General features: G+C 43.5%; 1 protein-coding gene across 6 annotated transcripts in view; it reads right to left on the bottom strand.

The window, feature by feature from the left end:
• The window catches only part of pclob (piccolo presynaptic cytomatrix protein b), a 197398-nt gene that overhangs the window by 123595 nt on the left and 47387 nt on the right, over window positions 1-26416 (bottom strand). For 5 of the 6 annotated variants that reach the window (XM_061969548.1, XM_061969546.1, XM_061969544.1 and 2 more), the window contains exons 5-15: window positions 25661-26416; window positions 24491-25411; window positions 23538-24401; window positions 22670-23449; window positions 21744-22574; window positions 20848-21648; window positions 19916-20752; window positions 17939-18703; window positions 16714-17859; window positions 15634-16638; window positions 14603-15514 (exon numbers count right to left, since the gene is read on the bottom strand). In XM_061969548.1, the coding sequence (XP_061825532.1) occupies window positions 14603-15514; window positions 15634-16638; window positions 16714-17859; window positions 17939-18703; window positions 19916-20752; window positions 20848-21648; window positions 21744-22574; window positions 22670-23449; window positions 23538-24401; window positions 24491-25411; window positions 25661-26416 (9618 nt within the window). The remainder of the gene's footprint in view (window positions 1-14602; window positions 15515-15633; window positions 16639-16713; window positions 17860-17938; window positions 18704-19915; window positions 20753-20847; window positions 21649-21743; window positions 22575-22669; window positions 23450-23537; window positions 24402-24490; window positions 25412-25660) is intronic. The other variant, XM_061969547.1, reaches the window with a different exon arrangement.

The following is a 26416-nucleotide window of genomic DNA, read 5'->3' on the forward strand; positions in this document are numbered from 1 at the left end:
TCATAAGTCACTTCACAAACTTCAGCTTCTCCAAAACTTTGCAGCCCGGATAATCACCAGAACCCCTTCAATCCAGCACATCACCCCTGTTCTTCTGTAACTCCACTGGCTACCCATCAAACATCGTATCCACTTTAAAATAATTCTCCTCACTTTCAAAGCCAACCATAACCTCTCTCCATCATATCTCTCTGACCTGATCCTCACGTTCCCTAAGATCCTCTTTATCCATCCATCTCACTGTCCCTTTATTTAAACTGTCCACCATGGGTGCCCGAGCTTTCAGCCGCTCTGCCCCACGTTTTTGGAACTCTTTACCACCAGACCTTCGTAACTTAGACTCAATATCCCTCTTCAAATCAAGACTCAAAACATACCTATTCCTGACTGCTTATTCATTGTAATCATCTTATCTTCTATATCTTTGTTGTTGTTTTTATCCTATTTGATTTTATTGTTTTGATTCTGTACGGTGTCCTTGAGTGCCTAGAAAGGCGCCTTATAAATAAAATGTATTATTATTATTATAGTGAATTAGTAAATACAGTAAATACACCCATTGACCTGTTTAACTCAACGACCATGATCATTGGTAAACAACACAGGCTTTAAGTTTATGAAAACGTTAAACATTCCGATGGTTTTCTTCCGTCTGTAATATGGTGTCAGTGGCAACTTTTGTATCCCAGCAGTCAGAAACCCCCAGTGGAATAACTTGAGTTTGAGCAGATGTCAGGAAAACCGTGACAGCAGCAGCTTTTATTTGCTACAGAGCTCAGTGGTTTGGGGAGAGGTCACATTGGAGGACACAACTCAGACAAAGACCAGATATGCGCAATAACTAAAGACCGTTTTTGCCATTCGATCTAAGACGTACACTGGGTCTAGGGTTGTCCCGATACCAATATTTTGGAACCGGTACCAAAATATTTTGGTACTTTTCAGTACTTTTCTAAATAAAGGGGACCACAAAAACGTTATTATTGGCTTTATTTTAACAAAAAATCTTACGGTACATTAAACATATGTTTCTTATTGCAAATTTGTCCATTATAACCATTCCGTTTTGTGTAGACTTTGGATCGAAAAACTTGAAAATGTGACTCCAAAAATCAGGAGCACCATCGAGGGGAGAAAGACTGGGTCAGAACCTGCTGAAAAACTAAGAGAGAAGAGCAGACCCAGCGCTCCAAAAGGAAAGAAAAAGAAGATACGTTGTGTCGGAGGCAGATATTTACATATATCCGAATTTAAGTGTTACTTCTTTTATTTCATAGTCATATTTGAAAACAGCTCGTGTTTTTCCATTTGTTCTCTTTCTGTTTGTCTGCAAGTAAACTGTGTGTGTTAACCTTGAAGCTTTGGAATGTGTTTTGACTAGAGAGATTTAAGAGGGGAGAGGGTTTTGGTCGGGAGGACAGACCATCTTAGCGGGGCGATCCGAATGTTCTATGCTGTCTCTCTCAATGTATATGCAAAGCTTTGCAAATATATTACAAAATACCTATTCTGTCTCTGGTGGTTTTTCAACTCAGCTTTAAGTGTCGTAAAGAGCTTGGGAGCGACTTGTGACTTGAATTCCCTGGGAGGAACAACTGGTCATCAAATGCAACAGTTGCTAGTAGGGTTGTCCCGATACCAATATTTTAGTACCGGTACCAAAATGTACTTCGATACTTTTCTGTACTTTTCTAAATAAGAGTGACCACAAAAAAATTTCAATGTTGGCTTTATTTTAACAAAAAAAACCTTAGGGTACATTAAACATATGTTTGTTATTGCAATTTAGTCCTTAAAGGCCTACTGAAACCCACTACTACCGACCACGCAGTCTGATAGTTTATATATCAATGATGAAATTTTAACATTGCAACACATGCCAATACGGCCGGGTTAGCTTACTAAAGTGCAATTTTAAATTTTGCGCGAAATACCCTGCTGAAAACGTCTCGGTATGATGACGCCTGCGCGTGACGTCACGGATTGTAGAGGACATTTTGGGACAGCATGGTGGCCAGCTATTAAGTCGTCTGTTTTCATCGCAGAATTCTACAGTATTCTGGACATCTGTGTTGGTGAATCTTTTGCAATTTGTTCAATGAACAATGGAGACAGCAAAGAAGAAAGCTGTAGGTGGGAAGCGGTGTATTGCGGCAGGTGTTGTGCTGGATAACGCACCCCTGCCGTAGAATGCACCCCCTGACTGTTGTGCCGGATAACACAGCCGGTGTTTCATTGTTTACATTCCCGGAAAATGACAGTCAAGCTTTAGCATTGGCCTGTGGAGAACCGGGACAACAGAGACTCTTACCAGGAGGACTTTGAGTTGGATACGCAGACACGATACCGTGAGTACGCATGCAGCTGCGGCTTCCAAACATTTGATCGCTTCCCCGTACGTGCGTGCCGCTATGTGCATGACAAGTACGTAACTTTGGGGACTTTGGGGAAATATATGTGCTGTATGAACTTTGGGGAGGTGAACGGTACTTTGGGCTGTGGGATTGAGTGTGTTGTGCAGGTGTTTGAGTTGTATTGGCGGGTTATATGGACGGGAGGGGGGAGGTGTTTGTTATGCGGGATTAATTTGTGGCATATTAAATATAAGCCTGGTTGTGTTGTGGCTAATAGAGTATATATATGTCTTGTGTTTATTTACTGTTTTAGTCATTCCCAACTGAATATCAGGTCCCACCCGCCTCTCACAGCATCTTCCCTATCTGCCCTCTAGTCCTTCACTCTCACTTTCCTCATCCACAAATCTTTCATCCTCGCTCAAATTAATGGGGAAATTTGAGCTTTCTCGGTCCGAATCGCTCTCGCTGCTGGTGGCCATGATTGTAAACAATGTGCGGATGTGAGGAGCTCCACAACCTGTGACGTCACGCTACTCGTCTGCTACTTCCGGTACAGGCAAGGCTTTTTTATCAGCGACCAAAAGTTGCGAACTTTATCGTCGATCTTCTCTACTAAATCCTTTCAGCAAAAATATGCCAATATCGCAAAATGATCAAGTATGACACATAGAATGGACCTGCTATCCCCGTTTGAATAAGAAAATCGCATTTCAGTAGGCCTTTAAATAAAATAGTGAACATACTAGACAACTTGTCTTTTAATAGTAAGTAAACAAACAAAGACTCCTAATTAGTCTGCTGACGTATGCAGTAACATATTGTGTCATTTATACACCTATTATTTTGTACACATTATTAAGGACAAGTGGTAGAAAATGAATTATTAATCTACTTGTTCACTCACTGTTAATATCTGCTTACATTCTCTTTTAACATGTTCTATCTACACTTATGTTAAAATGTAATAATCACTTATTCTTATGTTGTTTGATACTTTAGTTAGTAATAATTTTATTTTGTTGAAGGAAGTAGTGATTATTGTGCTGAAATCAATGTGTCGCCAAAATGTTTCGGAAAAATACTGTAAATATTACATATTATCAATATGACTGTTACTACATTACATATACACCTACAGCATGTATGTAAATATTGATGGAGGTTTTTGGACGTTCTTTAAATGGCTTTATACTGCTGGCATTTATTTACAATTTAGAATGCATCACTAAATAAAGACATACGTGTTCTTGTCTCACAAAGTGATTGTGAATGATAGACAAAACAAAGGGAAATAAGTGCAATACAAGGCTAGACTTGTCTTTATACTAAAAATCAGTGAAGAAGCCTTGCAGGGCTTCACTCTACTCAATTTCCTTTATTCAAATATATTTGTACAATTTAATTGATACACCGGTAGTTTCCATGCACCATATGCAATTCTGCTGATTGACAAAAAAAAAAAAGTAATTTATTTCTAGCATTTCTTCCTTTAAGACGTAACGGTTATTCATAGATGAATACCACTAAAATAAATGATACACTTCTTATGTAATTGACACGTCTCATTTGGCTGCTGACACAAGAGATGGCAAAGGGGTTGAGGTCAATTGGGGGGTAAGGACTAAGCATGGATGATGTATCCCTCATTAAAGCTGATCAAAGCAGCCTCAGCTTGGCTTGAGCATGTGCAGCTCAGATGACAAGCATATTCATTTCAAGAATATGTATATATATATATATATATATATATATATATATATATATATATATATATATATATATATATTTTTTTTTTTTTTTTTTTTTTTTTTTTTTATTTTTTTTTTTTTTAAGTAAATGTACTAGTAAATGACTAGCCTATTCATTTCAAGAATATATATATATATATATATATATATATATATATATATATATTTTTTTTTTTTTTTAAGTAAATGTACATTTACTTAAAAATTTGGTAGATATACTCTACATTGCCAAAAGTATGTGGCCACCTGCCCTGACTCACATATGAACTTGAAGTGCCATCCCATTCCTAACCCGTAGGGTTCTTCAATATGACCTTTTGCAGCTATTACAGCTTCAACTCTTCTGGGAAGGCCGTCCACAAGGTTGCGGATTGTGTTTGTAAGAATTTCCGACCATTCTTCCAAAAGCGCATTGGTGATGTCACACAATGATGTTGGTGTTGGTGACTTTCCGTTCGGGTTCTGGTCAGGACTCTGTGCAGGCCAGTCAAGTTCATCCACACCAGACTCTGTCATCCATGTCTTTATGGACCTTGTGTTGTGCAATGGTGCACAGTCATGTTGGAAGAGGAAGGGGCCCGCTCCAAACTGCTCCCACAATGTTGGGAGCATGGAATTGTCCAACATTTTTTGGTATCCTTTCACTGGAACTAAGGGGCCGAGCCCATCCATCCATCTTCTTCCGCTTATCCGAGGTCGGGTCGCGGGGGCAGCAGCCTAAGCAGGGAAGCCCAGACTTCCCTCTCCCCAGCCACTTCGTCCAGCTCTTCCTGTGGGACCCCGAGGCGTTCCCAGGCCAGCCGGGAGACATAGTCTTCCCAACGTGTCCTGGGTCTTCCTTGCGGCCTCCTACCGGTCGGACGTGCCCTAAACACCTCCCTAGGGAGGCGTTCGGGTGGCATTCTGACCAGATGCCCGAACCACCTCATCTGGCTCCTCTCGATGTGGAGGAGCAGCGGCTTTACTTTGAGCTCCTCCCGGATGGCAGAGCTTCTCACCCTATCTCTAAGGGAGAGTCCCGCCACCCGGCGGAGGAAACTCATTTCGGCCGCTTGTACCCGTGATCTTGTCCTTTCGGTCATAACCCAAAGCTCATGACCATAGGTGAGGATGGGAACGTAGATCGACCGGTAAATTGAGAGCTTTGCCTTCCGGCTCAGCTCCTTCTTCACCACAACGGACCGATACAGCGTCCGCATTACTGAAGACGCCGCACCGATCCGCCTGTCGATCTCACGATTCACTCTTCCCTCACTCGTGAACAAGACTCCGAGGTACTTGAACTCCTCCACTTGGGGCAAGATCTCCTCCCCAACCCGGAGATGGCACTCCACCCTTTTCCGGGCGAGAACCATGGACTCGGACTTGGAGGTGCTGATTCTCATCCCAGTCGCTTCACACTCAGCTGCGAACCGATCCAGTGAGAGCTGAAGATCCTGGCCAGAAGAAGCCATCAGGACCACATCATCTGCAAAAAGCAGAGACCTAATCCTGCAGCCACCAAACCAGATCCCCTCAACGCCTTGACTGCGCCTAGAAATTCTGTCCATAAAGGTTATGAACAGAATCGGTGACAAAGGGCAGCCTTGGCGGAGTCCAACCCTCACTGGAAACGTGTCCGAGGGCCGAGCCCAACTCCTGAAAAACAACCCCACACTATAATTCCTCCTCCACCAAATTTCACACTCGGCACAATGCAATCCGAAATGTAGCGTTCTCCTGGCAACCTCCAAACCCAGACTGGTCCATCAGATTGCCAGATGGAAAAGCGTGATTCATCAGTCCAGAGAAGACGTCTCCACTGCTCTAGAGTCCAGTGGCGACGTGCTTTACGCCACTGCATCCCACGCTTTGCATTGGACTTGATGATGTATGGCTTAGATTCAGCTGCACGGCCATGAAGCTCTCTGCGTGCTGTACGTGGGCTAATTGGAAGGTCACATGAAGTTTGGAGCTCTGTAGCAACTGACCGTGCAGAAAGTCCTTGCACTATGCTGACCTCTCTCTGTCAGTTTACATGGCCTACCGCTTCGTGGCTGAGTTGCTGTTGTTCCCAAACTCTTCCATTGTCTTATAATAAAGTTGACTTTGGAATATTTAGGAGCGAGGACATTTCACGACTGGATTTGTTGCACAGGTGGCATCCTCTGAAAGTTCCACGCTGGAAATGACTGAGCTCCTGAGAGTGGCCCATTCTTTCACAAAATTGATTTGATACACCTGTGGCCGGGCCAAGTGATTAGGACACCTGGTTCTGATCATTTGGATGGGTGGTGTCGGAGGCAGATATTTACATATATCCGAATTTAAGACATCGGGGGCAGTACCTCTGGATTGGCAGACCGGGGTGGTGGTTCCTCTCTTTAAGAAGGGGAACCGGAGGGTGTGCTCTAACTATCGTGGGATCACACTCCTCAGCCTTCCCGGTAAGGTCTATTCAGGTGTACTGGAGAGGAGGCTACGCCGGATAGTCGAACCTCGGATTCAGGAGGAACAGTGTGGTTTTCGTCCTGGTCGTGGAACTGTGGACCAGCTCTATACTCTCGGCAGGGTCCTTGAGGGTGCATGGGAGTTTGCCCAACCAGTCTACATGTGTTTTGTGGACTTGGAGAAGGCATTCGACCGTGTCCCTCGGGAAGTCCTGTGGGGAATGCTCAGAGAGTATGGGGTATCGGACTGTCTGATAGTGGCAGTCCGCTCCCTGTATAATCAGTGTCAGAGCTTGGTCCGCATTGCCGGCAGTAAGTCGGACACGTTTCCAGTGAGGGTTGGACTCCGCCAAGGCTGCCCTTTGTCACCGATTCTGTTTATAACTTTTATGGACAGAATTTCTAGGCGCAGTCAAGGCGTTGAGGGGATCTGGTTTGGTGGCTGCAGGATTAGGTCTCTGCTTTTTGCAGATGATGTGGTCCTGATGGCTTCATCTGGCCAGGATCTTCAGCTCTCACTGGATCGGTTCGCAGCCGAGTGTGAAGCGACTGGGATGAGAATCAGCACCTCCAAGTCCGAGTCCATGGTTCTCGCCAGGAAAAGGGTGGAGTGCCATCTCCGGGTTGGGGAGGAGATCTTGCCCCAAGTGGAGGAGTTCAAGTACCTCGGAGTCTTGTTCACGAGTGGGGGAAGAGTGGATCGTGAGATCGACAGGCGGATCGGTGCGGCGTCTTCAGTAATGCGGACGCTGTATCGATCCGTTGTGGTGAAGAAGGAGCTGAGCCGGAAGGCAAAGCTCTCAATTTACCGGTCGATCTTCGTTCCCATCCTCACCTATGGTCATGAGCTTTGGGTTATGACTGAAAGGACAAGATCACGGGTACAAGCGGCCGAAATGAGTTTCCTCCGCCGGGTGGCGGGGCTCTCCCTTAGAGATAGGGTGAGAAGCTCTGTCATCCGGGGGGAGCTCAAAGTAAAGCCGCTGCTCCTCCACATCGAGAGGAGCCAGATGAGGTGGTTCGGGCATCTGGTCAGGATGCCACCCGAACGCCTCCCTAGGGAGGTGTTTAGGGCACGTCCGACCGGTAGGAGGCCACGGGGAAGACCCAGGACACGTTGGGAAGACTATGTCTCCCGGCTGGCCTGGGAACGCCTCGGGATCCCCCGGGAGGAGCTGGACGAAGTGGTTGGGGAGAGGGAAGTCTGGGCTTCCCTGCTTAGGCTGCTGCCCCCGCGACCCGACCTCGGATAAGCGGAAGAAGATGGATGGATGGATGGACTTCTTTTTATTTCATAATCATATTACAAAACAGCTAGTGTTTTTCTTCCAATTGTGGTCTTTTGGTTGTCTGCAACACTGTGTGCTTAACCTTGAGGTAGGAATGTTAGAAAGAGAGATAATGGGCATTTGTTTTGGCTGGAGAGACATGACTGCCAGGGTGGGAGGAAGAGAGACTTAAGAGGGGAGAGGGTTTGTCGGGGCGCGATTGAATGTTCTATGCTGGACTGGTCTCAATGTATATGCAAAGCTTTGCAAATATATTACAAAATACCTATTCTGTCTCTGGTGGTTTTTCTACTCAGCTTTAAGTGTCGTAAAGAGCTTGGGAGCGACTTGTGACTTGAGATCCCTGGGAGGAACAACTGGTCCAAACGCAGCAGTGGCCAAATACGTTTGGCAATATAGTGTATTTCCTTTTAAAGACAAATACAAGATGAAAAGAACTGAGTGCCTGCAGCATGTCTATTTTTCCTTGTCTCTCTACTTTAGCTGATGCCACCAAAAGCCTGCCAGTGACCGAGGTCTGATAAGTAGGGCACTTGTGTGTCAAGCTTTGTGCGCCATAGAATGAACTCGGTTGGCTTTGACCAGCAGAAAACAGTCAGAATGACCTCATACTAAATGTGTGTTCATTATGAGATCGATAGGTGGAACGTCCGGTGGATGTGATAATCAGTGGTGATGTCTGTCCTTAGGTCCAAGATGTTTCATTGCGTTTGCCCGGGAGGAGACAGCGTAAAGGAGGGATGCTCCAAGAGTCTATATTGATTTCTGCAGCCCATTCAAGAGAGCTTGTAATGCTTGAGGAAGCCCATTATTGTGTAGCTAAGAATATGAGACAGCAGATTATTCCTAAAAACAGATCTAAAAACACGGGACAGGGTCTACAGCAGAGGTCTCCGACTCAAGTATTGATTCCAAAATCTACTGTACTTGACTGTCAAACAATTCTACCAGAAGGCATATTGACCCTGACTTACTGTAAATATATATAAACCCTGTTTCCATATGAGTTGGGAAATTGTGTTAGATGTAGATATAAACGGAATACAATGATTTGCAAATCCTTTTCAACCCATATTCAATTGAATGCATGTTCACCACTGTGTTACATGGCCTTTCCTTTAAACAACACTCAGTAAACGTTTGGGAACTGAGGAGACACATTTTTGAAGCTTCTCAGGTGGAATTCTTTCCCATTCTTGCTTGATGTACAGCTTAAGTTGTTCAACAGTCCGGGGGTCTCCGTTGTGCTATTTTAAGCTTCATAATGCACCACACATTTTCAATGGGAGACAGGTCTGGACTACAGGCAGGCCAGTCTAGTACCCGCATTCTTTTACTATGAAGCCACCCATGTTGATGTAACACGTGGCTTGGCATTGTCTTGCTGAAATAAGCAGGGGCGTCCATTGTAACGTTGCTTGGATGGCAACATATGTTGCTCCAAAACCTGTATGTACCTTTCAGCATTAATGGCGCCTTCACAGATGTGTAAGTTACCCATGTCTTGGGCACTAACACACCCCAATACCATCACACATGCTGGCTTTTCAACTTTGCGCCTATAACAATCCAGGTGGTTCTTTTCCTCTTTGGTCCGGAGCACACGACGTCCACAGTTTCCAAAAACAATTTGAAATGTGGACTCGTCAGACCACAGAACACTTTTCCACTTTGCATCAGTCCATCTTAGATGAGCTCAGGCCCAGCGAAGCCGACGGCGTTTCTGGGTGTTGTTGATAAACGGTTTTCGCCTTGCATAGGACAGTTTTAACTTGCACTTACAGATGTAGCGACCAACTGTAGTTACTGACAGTGGGTTTCTGAAGTGTTCCTGAGCCCATGTGGTGATATCCTTTACACACTGATGTCGCTTGTTGATGCAGTACAGCCTGAAGGATCGAAGGTCACGGGCTTAGCTGCTTACGTGCAGTGATTTCTCCAGATTCTCTGAACCCTTTGATGATATTACGGACAGTAGATGGTGAAATCCCTAAATTCCTTGCAATAGCTGGTTGAGAGTTTTTTCTTAAACTGTTCAAGAATTTGCTCACGCATTTGTTGACAAAGTGGTGACCCTCGCCCCATCCATGTTTGTGAATGACTGAGCATTTCATGGAATCTAATTTTATACCCAATCATGGCACCCACCTGTTCCCAATTTGCCTGCACACCTGTGGGATGTTCCAAATAAGTGTTTGATGAGCATTCCTCAACTTTATCAGTATTTATTGCCACCTTTCCCAACTTCTTTGTCACGTGTTGCTGGCATCAAATTCTAAAGTTAATGATTATTTGCAAAAAAAAAAAAATGTTTATGAGTTTGAACATCAAATATGTTGTCTTTGTAGCATATTCAACTGAATATGGGTTGAGAATGATTAGCAAGTCATTGTATTCCGTTTATATTTACATCTAACACAATTTCCCAACTCATATGGAAACGGGGTTTGTACAAACATAATACTTGACATTAAAATCTTAAAGTGTTGAGTTCCCCAGGACATGGTCAGAGACATTTCAGCTTGCCTTAAGGGGGACCTATTATGTAAAACCAACTTTTCTTACCTGTTGGTACCTGATTTTTGTGTACACTATATTGCCAAAAGTATTCTGCCACCCATCCAAATGATGAGAATCAGGTGTCCTAATCACTTGGCCCGGCCACAGGTGTATACAATCAAGCACTTTGGCATGGAGACTTTTTCTACAAACATCAGTGATTTCCAGCGTGGAACTGTCATAGGATGCCACCTGTGCATCAAATCCAGTGGTAAAATTTCCTCGATCCTAAATATTCCAAAGTCAACTGTAGGCTTTATTATAAGAAAATGGAAGAGTTTGGGAACAACAGCAACTCAGCGGATGATGAAGCGCATAGTGCAAAGACTTTCTGCACAGTCAGTTGTTACAGAGCTCCAAACTTCATGTGACCTTCCAGTTAGCCCACGTACAGTATGCAGAGAGCTTCATGGAATGGGTTTCCATGGCCGTGCAGCTGTATCTAAGCCATACATCACCAAGTCCAATGCAAAGCGTGGGATGCAGTGGTGTAAAGCGCGTCGCCACTGGACTCAAGAGCAGTGGAGACGCCTTCTCTGGACTGATGAATCACACTTTTCCATCTGGCAATCTGATGGTTTGGCGGTTGCCAGGAGAACGGTACATTTTGGACTGCATTGTGTCGAGTGTGAAATTTGGTGGAGGAGGAATTATGGTCTGGTGTTGTCTTTTAGGAGTTGGGATTGGCCCCTTAGTCCCAGTGAAAGAAACCTACTCAGTGGCCTAGTGGTTAGAGTGTCCGCCCTGAGATCGGTAGGTTGTGAGTTCAAACCCCGGCCGAGTCATACCAAAGACTATAAAAATGGGACCCATTACCTCCCTGCTTGGCACTCAGCATCAAGGGTTGGAATTGGGGGTTAAATCACCAAAATGATTCCCGGGCGCGGCCACCGCTGCTGCCCACTGCTCCCCTCACCTCCCAGGGGGTGATCAAGGGTGATGGGTCAAATGCAGAGAATAATCTCGCCACACCTAGTGTGTGTGTGACAATCATTGGTACTTTAACTTTAACTTTAACTTTTAATGCTCCAGGATACCAAAGCATTTTGGACAATTCCATGCTCCCAACCTTGTGGGAACAGTTTTGAGCGGGCCCCTTCCATAAATACTTGAATGACAGAGTTTGGTAGACTGGCACACTGCTGCCATTTCTAATACAAAATAGTGTATAGTTTGACCTTATATGTGTCTGTAGACTCCATATAGAAGAGCTAAAAACTACAACATTTCTGGTGGGGAGTAGACCATGCTGAAGTGGAGGCACGTAAACAGGTAAGTCCACAAAACAGCGCATCCTGAAGAGACTTGAAGATGGTCTGTAAAACATCATCTATGCAAAATATTGACCAGAAAAAAACATCATTACTTGTTTAGACCAGAATGACGTGTTTTAATGTGAGAAAAAAAAAAAAAAACTCATCTGGCCCGTTTAAGGTACTTGGATTGGGCAAACAATAGCTAATTCATTGTGTCATAAAACAAATAACCCATCACAATGCAATTTTCCCCACGGCAGGTAGGTAATACATACATATGGCAACTACTAGGGGAGGATAATTAATTTAATTTGGTAAATGGTGTCATGATAAGTGTGACCAGTAGATGGCAGTCACACATAAGAGATATGTGTAAAATGCAATATGATGCCAGTAAACAACACCAAAACTTTAAATCAGGGGTCTCAAACACGCGGGGACGTTATTTGCAGATTTGCTCACATTTTCAGTAGACCCATAATAAATTCATAAAAGAACCAAACTTCATGAATGTTTTTTGTGACCAACAAGTATGTGTTTCAATCACTCTATCACAAAAAAGTTGTAGAAATGATTGGAAACTCAAGACAGCCATGACATGATGTTCTTTACAAGTGTATGTACACTTTTGACCACGACTATATATGTATATACCGTATTTTTCGGACTATAAGTCGCAGTTTTTTTCATAGTTTGGCCGGGGGTGCGACTTATACTCAGGAGCGACTTATGTGTGAAATTATTAACACATTACCGTAAAATATCCAATAATATTATTTAGCTCATTCACGTAGTAGACTAGACCAGGGGTCGGCAACCCGCGGCTCCGGAGCCGCATGCGGCTCTTTGATCACTCTGATGCGGCTCAGCAGCTTACTTGCTGAACCCCCCAATTTTCCCGTGAGACTTCCGGAATTCAGTGCCTCTCGCAGAAAGCTACCGGGATTAATATTCACCGATTTTCACACTTACGGCTATAATAAGGGTGTGCCATAATGGTACAACATTTGGCGCCCTCTACAATCTGTATTAATAGAGTGCCAGTCCAACACGTTATACAATACACATCTTTTGCCTGCAGACGTACGTGACAGCAAGGCATACTTGGTCAACAGCCACACAGGTTACACTGACGGTGGTCATATAAAACAACTTTAACACTCTTACTAATAATGCGCCACACTTTGAACCAAAACCAAACAAGAATGACAAACACATTTCGGGAGAACATCTGCACCAACATAAACACAACAGAACAAACACCCAGAATCCCATGCAGCTCTGACTCTTCCGGGCTACATTATACACTCCTGCTACCACCAAACCCCGCCCCCACCCCAACCCTGCTCCATCACACATCAACCCGGAAGAGTTAGTGCTGCATGGGATTCTGGGTATTTGTCCTGTTGTGTTTTTGTTGTGTTACGGTGCAGATGTTCTCCCGAAATTTGTTTGTCATTCTTGTTTGGTGTGGGTTCACAGTGTGGCGCATTATTAGTAAGAGTGTTAAAGTTTTGTTTTTTTTATACCGCCACCGTCAGTGTGAGCTGTGTGGTTGTTGACCAAGTATGCCTTGCTGTTGCCTACGTGAGTAAAGCGAACGCCCCATACAACGTGTGGCTGATCAGGCACGCTGACTGTAGTGGGTGCTATATGCTGTACCATTACGGCACACATGACGCTGACAACCGCTATTCAGTTAAAACCCGTGTGCCGCACCAGCTTAAAAATTCCATAAAAAGGTGTGGGCAGCGTGTCTGAGACCCCTGGTTTATACATAGCGCAAAGCAACAAAAAAAACTTTGTATGCAGTGTTATTTCATTTAAAATTTCAAAAATGTTTGCGGCTCCCATTGTTTTCTATAATTTCTGAAACTGGTCAAAATGGCTCTTTGACTGGTAAAGGTTGCCGACCCCTGGACTAGACGTATAAGATTTCATGGGATTTAGCGATTAGGAGTGACAGATTGTTTGGTAAACGTATAGCATGTTCTATATGTTATAGTTATTTGAATGACTCTTACCATAATATGTTACGTTAACATACCAGTTGGTTATTTATGCTTCATATAACGTACACTTATTCAGCCTGTTGTTCACTATTCTTCATTTATTTTAAATTACCTTTCAAATGTCTATTCTCTGTGTTGGCTTTTATCAAATACATTTCCCCCAAAAATGCGACTTATACTCCAGTGCGACTTATATATGTTTATTTCCTTCTTTATTATGCATTTTCGGCCGGTGCGACTTATACTCGGGAGCGACTTATACTCTGAAAAATGCGGTATATACACACACATATGTATATGTATAAACAAAACTCCTTGTTCCTTTTGTAACTTCACACAAATATTATAGCCTTCCTTTAACACAAAACAATGTAAACTTGCCAAGGGAATACGACCTACACTAAGAAGCCTTGCATCCTGACTCGCAATGCAATTTGTGTACTTCCCACCCACGTCTAACGAAGAGGAAAGTGAAGAATTGCATGGCGCCACCGATCTGCCGAGAGCAGATGGCCCGAGAGGAAGGAAGGAAGCACCTCCTGCTCTAATGTAACGCACAGTGTTGACTTTGACGTAATCTGCTTCACCTCTGCCTATTATTGAGCATATCACACAGCGTTGCCATCTCACATCTCCCTCACGAGTTCTGGCAAACAGCATGCCTGATTCTCTGCTGTGACATCAGATCCCATCTCGCTAATGCTGTTGCACAACAGCCTTTATACATTTTGTGTGTCACAGGTCTGCTGAAGACATGAGCTGTTATGTCACAACTGCACTTGGATGGCTGTCAGTCATGTCGCCTGAACATGGAAATACTTTAAAAGCCAACATTTCCCCTGTCATAGACACTACACATTGGATGTGTATTTTATTACCATATATCACTACTAGGTTTAAAGAATTCCCACTAAACAAAAAGGGGTGAATGATAGAGAAGTATTGCACTTACCCCTCCAGTTTGAGGTGTGGGGTTAAATCCACAGAGGCTACAGACAACACTCTTGCATTCAGTGCATGTGTTGTAATTGGGTGGTTCCATGGAGTCCAAATCGAGTTCAACCTTACAGAGTGGACAGGTGGACTCTGTATCTGCTTTGGGAATATCCACGTTGGTGCCTTCTGTGACTTGTGTTGCTGTGAGTGAAGTCTTTGGGTCTTTAACCTGACCCAAGGGGACAGGTTTGGTCAGTTGTTGGGTTTGCACAACAGGAACTTTGTTTTCTTTAGCAGGGGACATCTTAGGAGGAACCGAAGGAGTGGTTTTGGGCTCATCTTGGACAGCAGATGTTATCAAGGTAGAGGCAGAGCTAAAAATGGATGAACTAAATCCAAACATTTTACCGGTGACAGTCTCAGCAGCCTGTGGTTGCATTTTTGGAGCACCGAATCCAAAGAACCTGCCAGTCTCCTGTTTAGCAGCTGGTGTAGATTTGACAGGAGATTTCGAATGCTGCTGAGGGGGTTTCCCATCTGTCGGTTTCGCAACACCAGCCTTGACTTCTGTTTTTGGAGTTTGTGAAGTGCGTTCCTTGGGTGGGGTTTTTTCAGTGGGAGGCTGCTTGGTCATATCTTGGCCCTTTTCTTGATCACCAACTGAAGGGATGTCCGTCCTTGGTGCTGCATCATGCAATAAACCAGGCTTATTAATTGTAAGTGTCCGTGAGTCCTCATCCAGGCGTTCAGAACCTTCTTCTCTGACTGATGTAGACTTCTTTGGCTGGACCTCTTCAGTATTATGTTCAGAAGGAAAAGGACCAGTCCTTGTAGGTGAGGCCTGAGGTTTCACTGCAGACGGTCCTGTAGTCTCAGATGTGCCAAGGGCCCTCTGCATCTGACAGTTCAGACATAGCCATTCCTTTACCTTAAAAAGAGAGCAAATGGTCAGCATGTAGGACTAATACGTGTGCAACATTTGATGTTGCAAGACAAATACAAACAATCGATTATGTAAACAGATTATTTGAAACGTGTCTAACTTACCTCTGAGACCGTAGGCAATGGATTGAACCCGCACTGATTGCAGACAGTTGTGTTGCATTCTGTGCAGGTGTTGAACTTGGGAGCATCTTTAGAATCCATCCTGAATAGCATCTTACAGAGTGGGCAGGTTAACTGAGCTGGTTTTGGAGGTGTTAGTGGTGCTTTGGGGGAAACGGATGGAACTTTATCCATTTGTGTTGCTGAAGGAGTAGTTTTTACCTGTGGTGTTTCCAGTTTTGTTACTTCAGTTTTCTGGACTGCAGGTGGTTTGATGTCCTTTGCAGGTATTGTTTTAGGAGAAGCAGGCGGCGTTGTTTTAGGAGAGGCCTGAGAAGTAATTTTGCTTGGCGTCGGAGTTGTCTTTTTCGTTTCATCTTGTACAGCTGAGGTTATCAAATTGGACGCTGAATTAAAAAAAGATGACCCAAAGCCAAACATCTTGCCAGGTACTGATTCAGCAGGCTTAACAGGTTGCATTTTAGGACCTCCAAAACCAAAGAAGCCTACTGATTCCTGTTTTACAGGTGGAGCTGTTGCCAGAATTGATTTGGCTGGAGATCCCCCAGCTTTTGTAGGTTGTTGGGGTAGTATTTTACCTACTTCTTGTGCTGTTGGGGGAACTATCTTTTCTGGAGGCTGTTTCTGGGGTATTCCAGGTTGTCCTTTAGGGGTAATTGCAGGTGAAGCAGATGCAACCACAGTCTTCATGATTTCAGGAAGAACACTTTTTTCAGGCAATGAGGCAACTGCCGCTGTTGCTTCCACAGTTGATTCACCAATTGCTGGGGATTTGCTTTCTTTGGTAGTGACGACACTGACTGTCTCGTCAGGTTTGGGTGTTTTACTGTCCTCCTGAGGAGCTTGTATAGCTGTCTCTCCCTTCGTTGTGGAGGGAGGCATGTCTTTACTTGGTGAAGATTGAGATTTTATCAAGGGAAGCCCAAGAGGTTCAGAGGCGCCAAGTGCTCTCTGCATCTGACAGTTGAGACACAGCCATTCTTTCCCCTGAAAAAAAACCACACATCATTATTAGTTTCAATAGTTTTGTGATATATTAGATAAGGCCTATCGGTGGATTACCTCTGCTTTATTCGGCATGGGACTAAATCCACATTTGTTGCAGACTGCTGTTTTACATCCGGTGCAGGTGTTGTAATTTGCTTGATCTTTGCCGTCAACATTAAATTCAACCTTACAAAGGGGACAGTTGAGCTCAATTTCTTTGGGAGCAGTTTGTGGAGCCTTTACTTTTGAAGCTTCTGACGGACCTTGGTCCACATGTTTCGTTCCTGGTAGAGAAGCATTGCCTTGCTGAGGTTGGTCCGCCATCTTCTCCATTGATTGTTTCTGAATATTGTCAGACTTCACTTCTTTTGTGGAGGATTTTATTAGAGATAGAGCAGGACTTGACTTGACCGGCGGGATTTGAGGAGCTGCCGTTTTATCATAACTTTGTGCCGGCGCAGACATTTTACGAGAACTTGGTGGTGTGGTGCGTGATTCTTCACCAACAGCGGATGTTATTAAAGAAGATGCTGAGCTGAAGAGTGTTGAACCAAATCCCATCATCTTCCCTGTCACTGCTTCAGCTGTTTTGGAGACCCCTTGCTGAGGTTTTGAAGCATTAATGCTAACCAAACTTCCTGTATCTTTAGTTGGCTGTGACATGGAAGGAGGCGGTTTGGCAGCAAGATTTGGCTCTTTACTTGTGGACTTGGATGGCTGCTCTATATCAGCCGACATGACTACTTCATCCTCTGATTTTGTAATGCTTTCCATTCCCTGTGCTTTCTTTTCCAATGTGTCTGTTGTTGCAGGTGAGTGTGTTAAAGTTTGATCCTCCTTCTTCAGTGGAGATTTAACATCTGTGCTGACAGGAGGCGCTTGCTCAACCAAAGTTTTATCAGCGTTTGCAGGTGTCCTTTCTTCAACTGGAACTGCTGTGGAGATTTGGACTCGATTGGGAGGCAGTGAACCAGATTTGATATCAGTTGTTGGGATTTCATTATTTTCGAGTTTACCTAGTGTTGTTTTGTCCTTCTGATCTTTGTCCAGGACTTCTCTTTCTTGTTTTGGTATCATATCTTTATTTTGATTGGCCGTGGTAGCAGCGGGTTTAGTCACTTTGTTGGGTGATGACTGAGGCTTCACAGATGGAGGTTGTACTGCTTCTGCTGCTGAGAGAGTTCTTTGCATCTGGCACGTCAGACACAGCCACTCCTTTTTCTGTAAGATAAAAGCAATGAACATTGAGTGTCTCATTTGTGATTATATTATCGGTTATGGCAAACAATGATTTGCTTACCTCTGATACATTTGGCATAGGGTTGAATCCACACTGCTTGCAAACTGTACTCTTGCAGTTAGTGCATTTGTCATAGTTAGGTAGCTCTTTGGATCCAATGTTGAGGTCAACCTTACAAAGGGGACACGTGGAGTGGGAAACTTTTTTAACTAGATTTGTGTTGACTTTGTTCTGTTCAGATAGACCCTGCTGAGTTTGTTCTGATTTTATCTCTTCTTTTTTCTGGAGTGAAGGAGATGTACTCTGTTTTGCTGGGGACATCTTAGGAGACACCGATGGGGTGGTTTTGGGCTGGTCCTGGACCGCCGAAGTAATCAAAGTGGATGCACTGTTGAAAATAGAAGATCCAAAGCCAAACATTTTCCCGGTCACTGATTCTGCTGGTTTGGAAGCTTCAGGTTGGGTTTTACTGCCGAAGAAACCTCCTGGTTCTTGCTGGGGTGCCAAAGCAGCAATGCTCTGTTTGCGTTCAGCTTGCCTTGTTGGTCCTGGTGATGAGCTTGGGCCAGATGTTTTTTGATAGTCTTGTGGTATATTTTTAGTAAGAGCACTATTACTGTCAGACTGAGCTGTTGCAGAGTTTGCTGTATCAGCTGTTGGTTCTTTCTTAGGTGATATTGGCATTGAAGCCACTTTCTTTTCAGGTTCAGCTCTACTGGTGACATCTTTTTCAGAAACGCTGTAGTTGTTAGAAAGAGCTCCTGAAGGATGGCTCGCACCAAGAGCTTGCTGCATCTGGCAGGTGAGACACAGCCACCGCTTCACCTAAGAAAATAAAGTAGTTCATATTATTTTTTGTTCATTTTCTGTAGCCCTTAGGGTGATAGGGAAGCATGAGCCTATTCCAGGCATTGGCGATATGCATCGGCATGCCGGCATGGCGTAGTGGGTAGAGCAACCGTGCCAGAAACCTAAGGGTTGCAGATTCGCTCCCCGCCTCTTACCATCCAAAAATCGCTGCCGTTGTGTCCTTGGGCGGGACACTTCACCCTTTGCCCCCGGTGCCACTCACACCGGTGAATTGAATGATGAATGATAGGTGGTGGTCGGAGGGGCCGTTGGCGCAAATTGCAGCCACGCTTCCGTCAGTCTACCCCAGGGCAGCTGTGGCTACGAAAGTAGCTTACCACCACCAGGTGTGAATGAATGATGGGTTCTACATGTAAAGCGACTTTGGGTACTTAGAAAAGCGCTATATAAATCCCAGGTATTATTATTATTATCGTACACCCCGGACTGATTGCGTGCCAATTTCAGGGTTATTACGATCTATTCATAACCTATATTATATCATTTATGTAGTGTTGTTTTATGTTTTAGGTCAAGAGCTACTTATTCATCAGAAAGAAGTAATGTCAGATTCCAATATTTAACATACTTTATGCAGTATGTGGCAAAAGAGAAAAAGCCAGTGGCAATTGCGCTAAGATTGCAAAGGAAGATCAGCTTCGCCTAAAATATCGAAAAATAAGTGGTCAAAAATATACTGTTGGGTTTAGATTTTATGGACTAAATAAAAACTGGGGTTGTTCCATTGCAGCGAAACTAGACCGTCATTAGATAAATGCTCGGTGTCTCTGGGACTCTATCGGCAGTGCGCTTGATTGGATGCTTTGTCTGAGGCTGAATCTCTTTTTGATTGACAGTGAAATGAGCGAATCAGTGATCTTGAAGTATAAACCACGACCGGAACATTTTTTAAATTGAATGCCGTTGTTTCGAGTTGATCAGAAGACTTTTAAACAGTGTCAGTGACTTTTTCTTTGTTAAAAAACACTAGCAACAAATCTGCATCTTTTTCTGGTGTTATCGGAGATGTACTCGCGTCTGGAAACCCGGACTTCTATCGCTTGGCAGTTAGCGGGTGCCGCTATGAGACAAAGGGCAGAATTTACGTATATTTGTCTTTGAAAGACCAGCAGCCGCCACTGAAAAACAAATACAGTACACGTACAATACAAACAAATACAGTCTTACCTTTGTTTCATTTGGCATGGGGTTAAATCCACACTGATTACACACAGTGTTTTTGCATTCCGTGCAGGTGGTGTAGTTGGCTTGGTCTTTTGAACCTATGTTGAGTTCAACCTTACAGAGTGGACAGTTAGAACCTGGTTTGACAGCTGATTTTGTAACTTCTGCAGCCAGAGATTTTGATGTGACCTTATCATCCTCTTTAGCTGGACCTGATTGAGGTGTCTTTCTTTGCTGTGTTTGTTCCAGCTTCTGATGAACATCAGATTTCATTTCCTTTGCTGGGGACTTTTTGGGAGAAGCTGGAGGTGTTGTCTTAGGTTGATCCTGAGCAGCAGATGTTATCAATGTAGAGGCTGAACTGAATATTGAAGAACCAAAACCAAACATCTTTCCAGTCACTGAGTTATTATAATTCTGCTGAGATTTTGTAGCGCTAAATCCCAAAAACCCGCCGCTCTCTTGCTGCTTTGCTGCAGTGGCATTACTCGGCCTACGTCCAGGTTGGCTTTCCGGATCTGGTGGTTTCTCGGATACTTTATTTTCATTTTTCTGTGGTGTTTTATAATCCGGTTCTGGGCTTACCAATTTCAATGATGTAGTTGAAGCTTCAGGTTTTGCTAACTCAACTGAGGTTGAAGAAGGTTTTTCCTGCGGGAGTTGTGCATTGCTTGGAATCCCCTTTGTTTGCAATGTTGTAACTGGTTTGGGCGTATCCATTGACTTGACTGCAACAGGAACTTTAATATTTGACGTTGGGGCCTGTTTTTGAGAATCTAGTTGTACAGATGATTCAACTGCTCTTTTGGTCTGACATGTAAGGCACAGCCATTCGTTTTTCTGAAATGAAGACAATATGATAGGTTATTTTGCTTTTGGTAGGACTTAAATGAAAAAATGAAAAAAGACATATAGCGTATTGATTCTTGACTTACCTCTCCAATAGGCATGGGGTTAAATCCACACTGGTTACACACAGCGCTTTTGCATTCAGTGCAGGTATTGTAATTGGCTTGGTCTTTTGAACCGATGTTGAGTTCAACCTTACAGAGTGGACAGGTAGAACCTGGTTTGACAGCTGATTTGGCAGGTTCTGCAGCCTTTGGAAGTTCTGATGTGACCTTATGTTCCCCCTTTGTTGGACCACACGGAGGTGTTTGTTCCTTTGCTGGGGACTTTTTGGGAGAAGCTGGTGTATCGGTCTTAGGTTTATCCTGAACAGCAGATGTTATTAATGTAGATGCAGAGCTGAATATTGAAGAACCAAAACCAAACATCTTTCCAGTCACTGAATCTGCGGACTTCTCTGCATCCTTCTGAGATTTTGTAACACCCAAGCCAAAAACTCCTGCTGTATCTTGCTGCTTTGCTGCAGTGGCATTACTTGGCCTACGTTCTGGTTGGCTTATCAGATCTGATTGGTTTTCAGGAACTTCCTTCTCACTCTTTTGTGGTGTTTTATTATCATGTGCCAGGCTAGTTAACTTTTCTGGTGCGATGGAAGCTTCTGGTTTGCCCGACCTAATTAAAGTTGAAGACAGTTTTTCCTGTGGGAGTACTGCATTGCTTGGATGTGTGTTTGCTTGAGTTGTTGTAGGTGGTTTGGGGTTGTCCTTCGACTTGACTGCAACAGAAACTTTGCTGTTTGATGCTTGAGTCTGCTTTTGAGAGGCTTGTTGCTCAGATGCTTCCACTGCTCTTTTTGTCTGACAGGTTAGACATAGCCATTCATTTTTCTGAAATGAAGCAACAATAATTGGTTGTGTGTTGCTTTTGATATTATGTACTTCAATTCTAAAAAATGTATAAAGAGTATTGAGTCTTGACTTACCTCTCCAATAGGCATGGGGTTAAATCCACACTGGTTACACACAGTACTTTTGCATTCAGTACAGGTATTGTAATTGGCTTGGTCTTTTGAACCCATGTTGAGTTCAACCTTACAGAGTGGACAGGTAGAACCTGGTTTGACAGCTGTTTTGGTAGCTTCTGCAACCTTAAGAGGTTCTGATGTGACCTTGTTTTCCCCTTTAGCTTCACCCGATGAAGGTGTTGGCTCCAGCTTTTCAGGAACATCAGATTTAATGTCCTTTGCAGGGGATTTTTTGGGAGAAGCTGGTGTATCGGTCTTAGGTTGGTCCTGAACAGCAGATGTTATTAATGTAGATGCAGAGCTGAACATTGAAGAACCAAAACCAAACATTTTTCCAGTCACTGAATCTGAAGACTTCTCTGCATCCTTCTGAGATTTTGTAGCACCCAAACCAAAAAATCCTCCAGTGTCTTGCATCTTTGTTGCAGTGGCATTACTCGGCCTGCGACCAGGTTGGCTTACCGGATGTGATTGTTTTTCAGGATTTTTTCTCTCATTTTTTTGTTGTGTTGTATCATCAGGTGCGAGGCTAGCCAACTCCTCTGATGTTATGGAAGCTTCTGATTTGTCTGACTTCACTAAAGTTGTGGACATTTTTTCCTGTGGGGTTATTGCATTGCTTGGATATGCATTTACTTGAGTTGTTGAAGCTAGTTTGGAGTTGTTTGTCGACTTGTCTGCAACAAGAACTTTGCTATTTGATGTTTCAGTTTGCTTTTGAGAAGCTGGTAGCTCAGATGCTTCCACTGCTCTTTTTGTCTGACAGGTTAAACATAGCCATTCTTTTTTCTGAAATGAAGCAATAATAATTTGTTGTGTGTTGCTTTCAATAATAAGTACTTTAATTCTAAAAATTGCATAAAAAGTATTGAGTCTTGACTTACCTCTCCAATTGGCATGGGGTTAAATCCACACTGGTTACACACAGTATTTTTGCATTCAGTGCAGGTATTGTAATTGGCTTGGTCTTTTGAGCCCATGTTGAGTTCAACCTTACAGAGTGGACATGTAGAAACTAGTTTGACAGCTGGTTTGGTAGCTTTTGCAGCCTTGAGAGGATCTGATGTGACCTTATGTTCCCCTTTTGCTGGACCCGATGGTGGTGTTTGTTCCTTTGCAAGGGCCTTTTTTAGAGAAGCTGGTGTATCGGTCTTAGGTTGATCCTGAACAGCAGATGTTATTAATGTAGATGCAGAGCTGAATATCGAAGAACCAAAACCAAACATCTTTCCACTCACTGAATCTGTGGATTTCTCTGCATCCTTCTGAGATTTTGTAACACCCAAACCAATAGATCCTTCAGTGACTTGCACCTTTGTTGCAATGGCATTACTCGGCCTGCGTCCAGGTTGGCTTACCGGATCTTTCTTCGCATTTTTGTGTTGTGTTGTATCATCAGGTGCCAGGGTAGCTAAATCTGCTGGTGTTGTGGAAGCTTCTGGTTTGGCTGACCTAACTAAAGTTGTTGACAGTTTTTCCTGTGGGGTTACTGCATTGCTTGGATGTGTGTTTGCTTCAGTAATAGCTGGTTTGGAGTCATCTGTCGACTTGACTGTTACAGGAACTTTACCATTTGATGTTTGAGCCTGCTTTTGAGAGGCTTGTTGCTCAGATGCTTCCACTGCTCTTTTGGTTTGACATGTTAGACATAGCCATTCGTTTTTCTGAAATGAAGCAATAATAATTAGTTGTGTGTTGCTTTTGATATTAAGTACTTGAGTTTGAAAAAGTGTTTAAAGAGTATGAACTTACCACTCCAATTGGCATAGGGTTAAATCCACACTGGTTACACACAGTACTTTTGCATGCAGTGCAGGTATTGTAGTTTGCTTGGTCTTTAGAATCTATGTTGAGTTCAGCCTTGCAGAGTGGACAGGTAGAACCCGGTTCAACAGCTGATTTGGTAGCTTCTGCAGCCTTTGGAGGCTCAAATGTGACCTTTGTTTGTCCTTTAGCTGGACTCGATGAAGGCGTCTTGTTCGGCTGTGTTGACTGCGCTTTCTTTAGCGGCTCTAATTTCTGAGAAACATCTGATTTAATTTCCTTTGCAGGGGATTTTTTGGGAGAAGCAGGGGGTGTTTTATTACGCTGATCCTGGGCAGTAGAAGCCATTAATGTAGATGCAGAGCTGAATATTGAAGAACCAAAACCAAACATCTTTCCAGTCACTGAATCTGGAGCCTTCTCTGTATCCTGCTGAGATTTTGTAGCCCCGAAGCCAAAAAATCCTGCAGCGTCTTTCTGCTTTGTTGCAGTGGCATTACCCTGCCTGTGTCCAGGAGGGATCTGGCTTGCCAGATCTGATTTTTTCTCAGGAACCTTCCTCTCATTTTTCTGTTGTGGTTTATCATCAGGTGCCAGGGCACCCAACTCCGCTGGTGTTGTGGAAGCTTCTGGTTTGCCAGACTTAACTGAAGGGGATTTTTCCTGTGGGGGTGCTGCATGGCTTGGATTTGCCTTTGTTTGAGATGTTGGAGCTGGTTTAAAGGTATCCATTGACTTGACAACAGCTGTGACTTTACTACTGGCTGTCTGAGCCTGTTTTTGAGAAGCCGGTTGCTCAGGACCACCAACTGCTCTTTTCATCTGACAGGTAAGACATAGCCATTCATTTTTCTGAAATAGAACAAAAACAATGTGTTACTTTGATTTCTAAATTAGTAATCCAATACATTTATTCAACAGTTATAGTAGTTTTGATTTACCTCTCCAGTAGACATTGGATTAAATCCACATTTGTCACACACATTGGTTTTACACTCAGTGCAGGTATTGAAATTTGGAGGTTCCTTTGAGCCGATGTTTAGTTTGATATTGCATAGTGGACAGTTTACATGGCCTGCTTTAAACTGGGTCTGGGGAGTTGTGCCTGCCTGTGATGGACCTTGTTTGATCTGATGGGCCTCTTCTTGTTTCTTGAGCTCCCGAGCGAGATTTTCAGGGGCTTTTGGTTGCACTTTGCTGGGAGAAACTATTGGTGTATCCTTTGGAGAAATCTTGGGTCCAACTGACATCCTTGGAGAGACATGCCCTGGTGCAGACATCTTACGAGAGCTTGGCGGTGTAGTGCGGGATTCTTCCTGAACAGCTGATGATATAAGAGTGGATGCTGAGCTGAAAATAGAAGAACCAAAGCCAAACATCTTTCCAGTGATAGAGTCTGTTGTTTTCGAAACATCAGAACTAGATTGAGAGCCAATCAAGCCATCCGAGGTAAATTTGCTCTGTTTTAGTCCAGACTGAGTAGTCTGATCAGGTGGTTTCTGGGGATCTGAGTTCCTTTGAGGTTCCTGAACAGACAATGGGGCACCCTGTTTGTTCTGTGTTCGTTCAATAGAAATCTTAGTTTCTGGTGTTCCAGTTGATGGATGAATCTTCTTCGGGGTACTTGGTGCAGAACTCTCCTTTTTCTTGTCAGGTGCTGCAGTCTGCACTTTTGTGGGTACATCAGATTGTAATGGTTCCTTCGTGGTTGATTCATCTTCATTTGAAACAGTTGTCTTCTGATGTACAGAAGATGGAAGGTTTTTTTTCACTGTATTGGACAGCTTGATGGCAGGCTGCGTGGGTTCTGATGCATTCAGAGCTCTTTGCATCTGACAGTTCAAGCACAGCCATTCATTTTCCTAGAGAATAACATAATAAGAATAGAAAACGTGAATATTAACGGTTGATTTTACATTGTGGCTTTCCCAAGACATGCCCCATCATCCATAAAATGAAACAGAAATGTTAACTAATGTCACTTTTATAGAAAAAAAAATTGAAGAATAAAATATCCCTAAAGATATATTTTTTTCTAAATTGCCCATCATTGATTAATAACTTAAGAAATTCATATTATTGGAACCATTGATAATATTTGTTTTAATTACCTTTGCCAGATTGGGCACCGGATTAAATCCACACTGGTTACAGACGGTGTTTTTGCAGTCTGTGCATTTTCTGAAGTTGGGAGGATCCTTGGAACCTAAATTAAGTTCCACCTTACACAGAGGACAGGTAGATTTGCCTTCTTTGGAAACTGTAGCTTCCTTTGACTGATCTGATGGCGGTTTAGCTTGTTGTTCTTGTTTCTTTTGTTCTTTTCCAAGGGGTGATTTGTTCACCTTGGTGGCAGGCATCTTGGGGGACAGTGGAGGTGTCATTTTGGATTCATCTTGGCCGGCTGTGGGTATTAACGTGGATGCAGAATTGAAGATAGAGGAACCAAAACTAAACATTTTTCCACCAAGTGATTCAGTTGGCTTCACTGTACCAGGTTCAAGTTTTGGACCACGGGAGTCTTCTTGTGCATTTAAAGCAGCATTATCTGGAAGCTTTTGTGGTCCCTTCTTCAACTCTTCAGATGAAACTTTGGAATCTAATGTTGGAGTGAGGGATTGTTGGTTCTCTGGTCGTTTCACAGTGTCCTTCTTTGCAACTTCCTTCTCAGGTGCTGAAGCAGCAGATAATTCCTTGACTTTAGACTCAGCAGTTTTTGGGATGTCTTTCGTTTCTTTCTTGGGGACATTAGAAAATGCAGTAACTTTGTTTGGCGAGGCCTGTGCTTTCATAATGGGGGTTCCTGGAGGCTGGGCTGCTCCGAGGGCACGTTGCATTTGACAGTTGAGGCATAACCACTCCTTCAC

This window comes from Nerophis lumbriciformis, linkage group LG10 (assembly GCF_033978685.3).
Source record: "Nerophis lumbriciformis linkage group LG10, RoL_Nlum_v2.1, whole genome shotgun sequence".
Lineage (NCBI taxonomy): Eukaryota > Metazoa > Chordata > Actinopteri > Syngnathiformes > Syngnathidae > Nerophis > Nerophis lumbriciformis.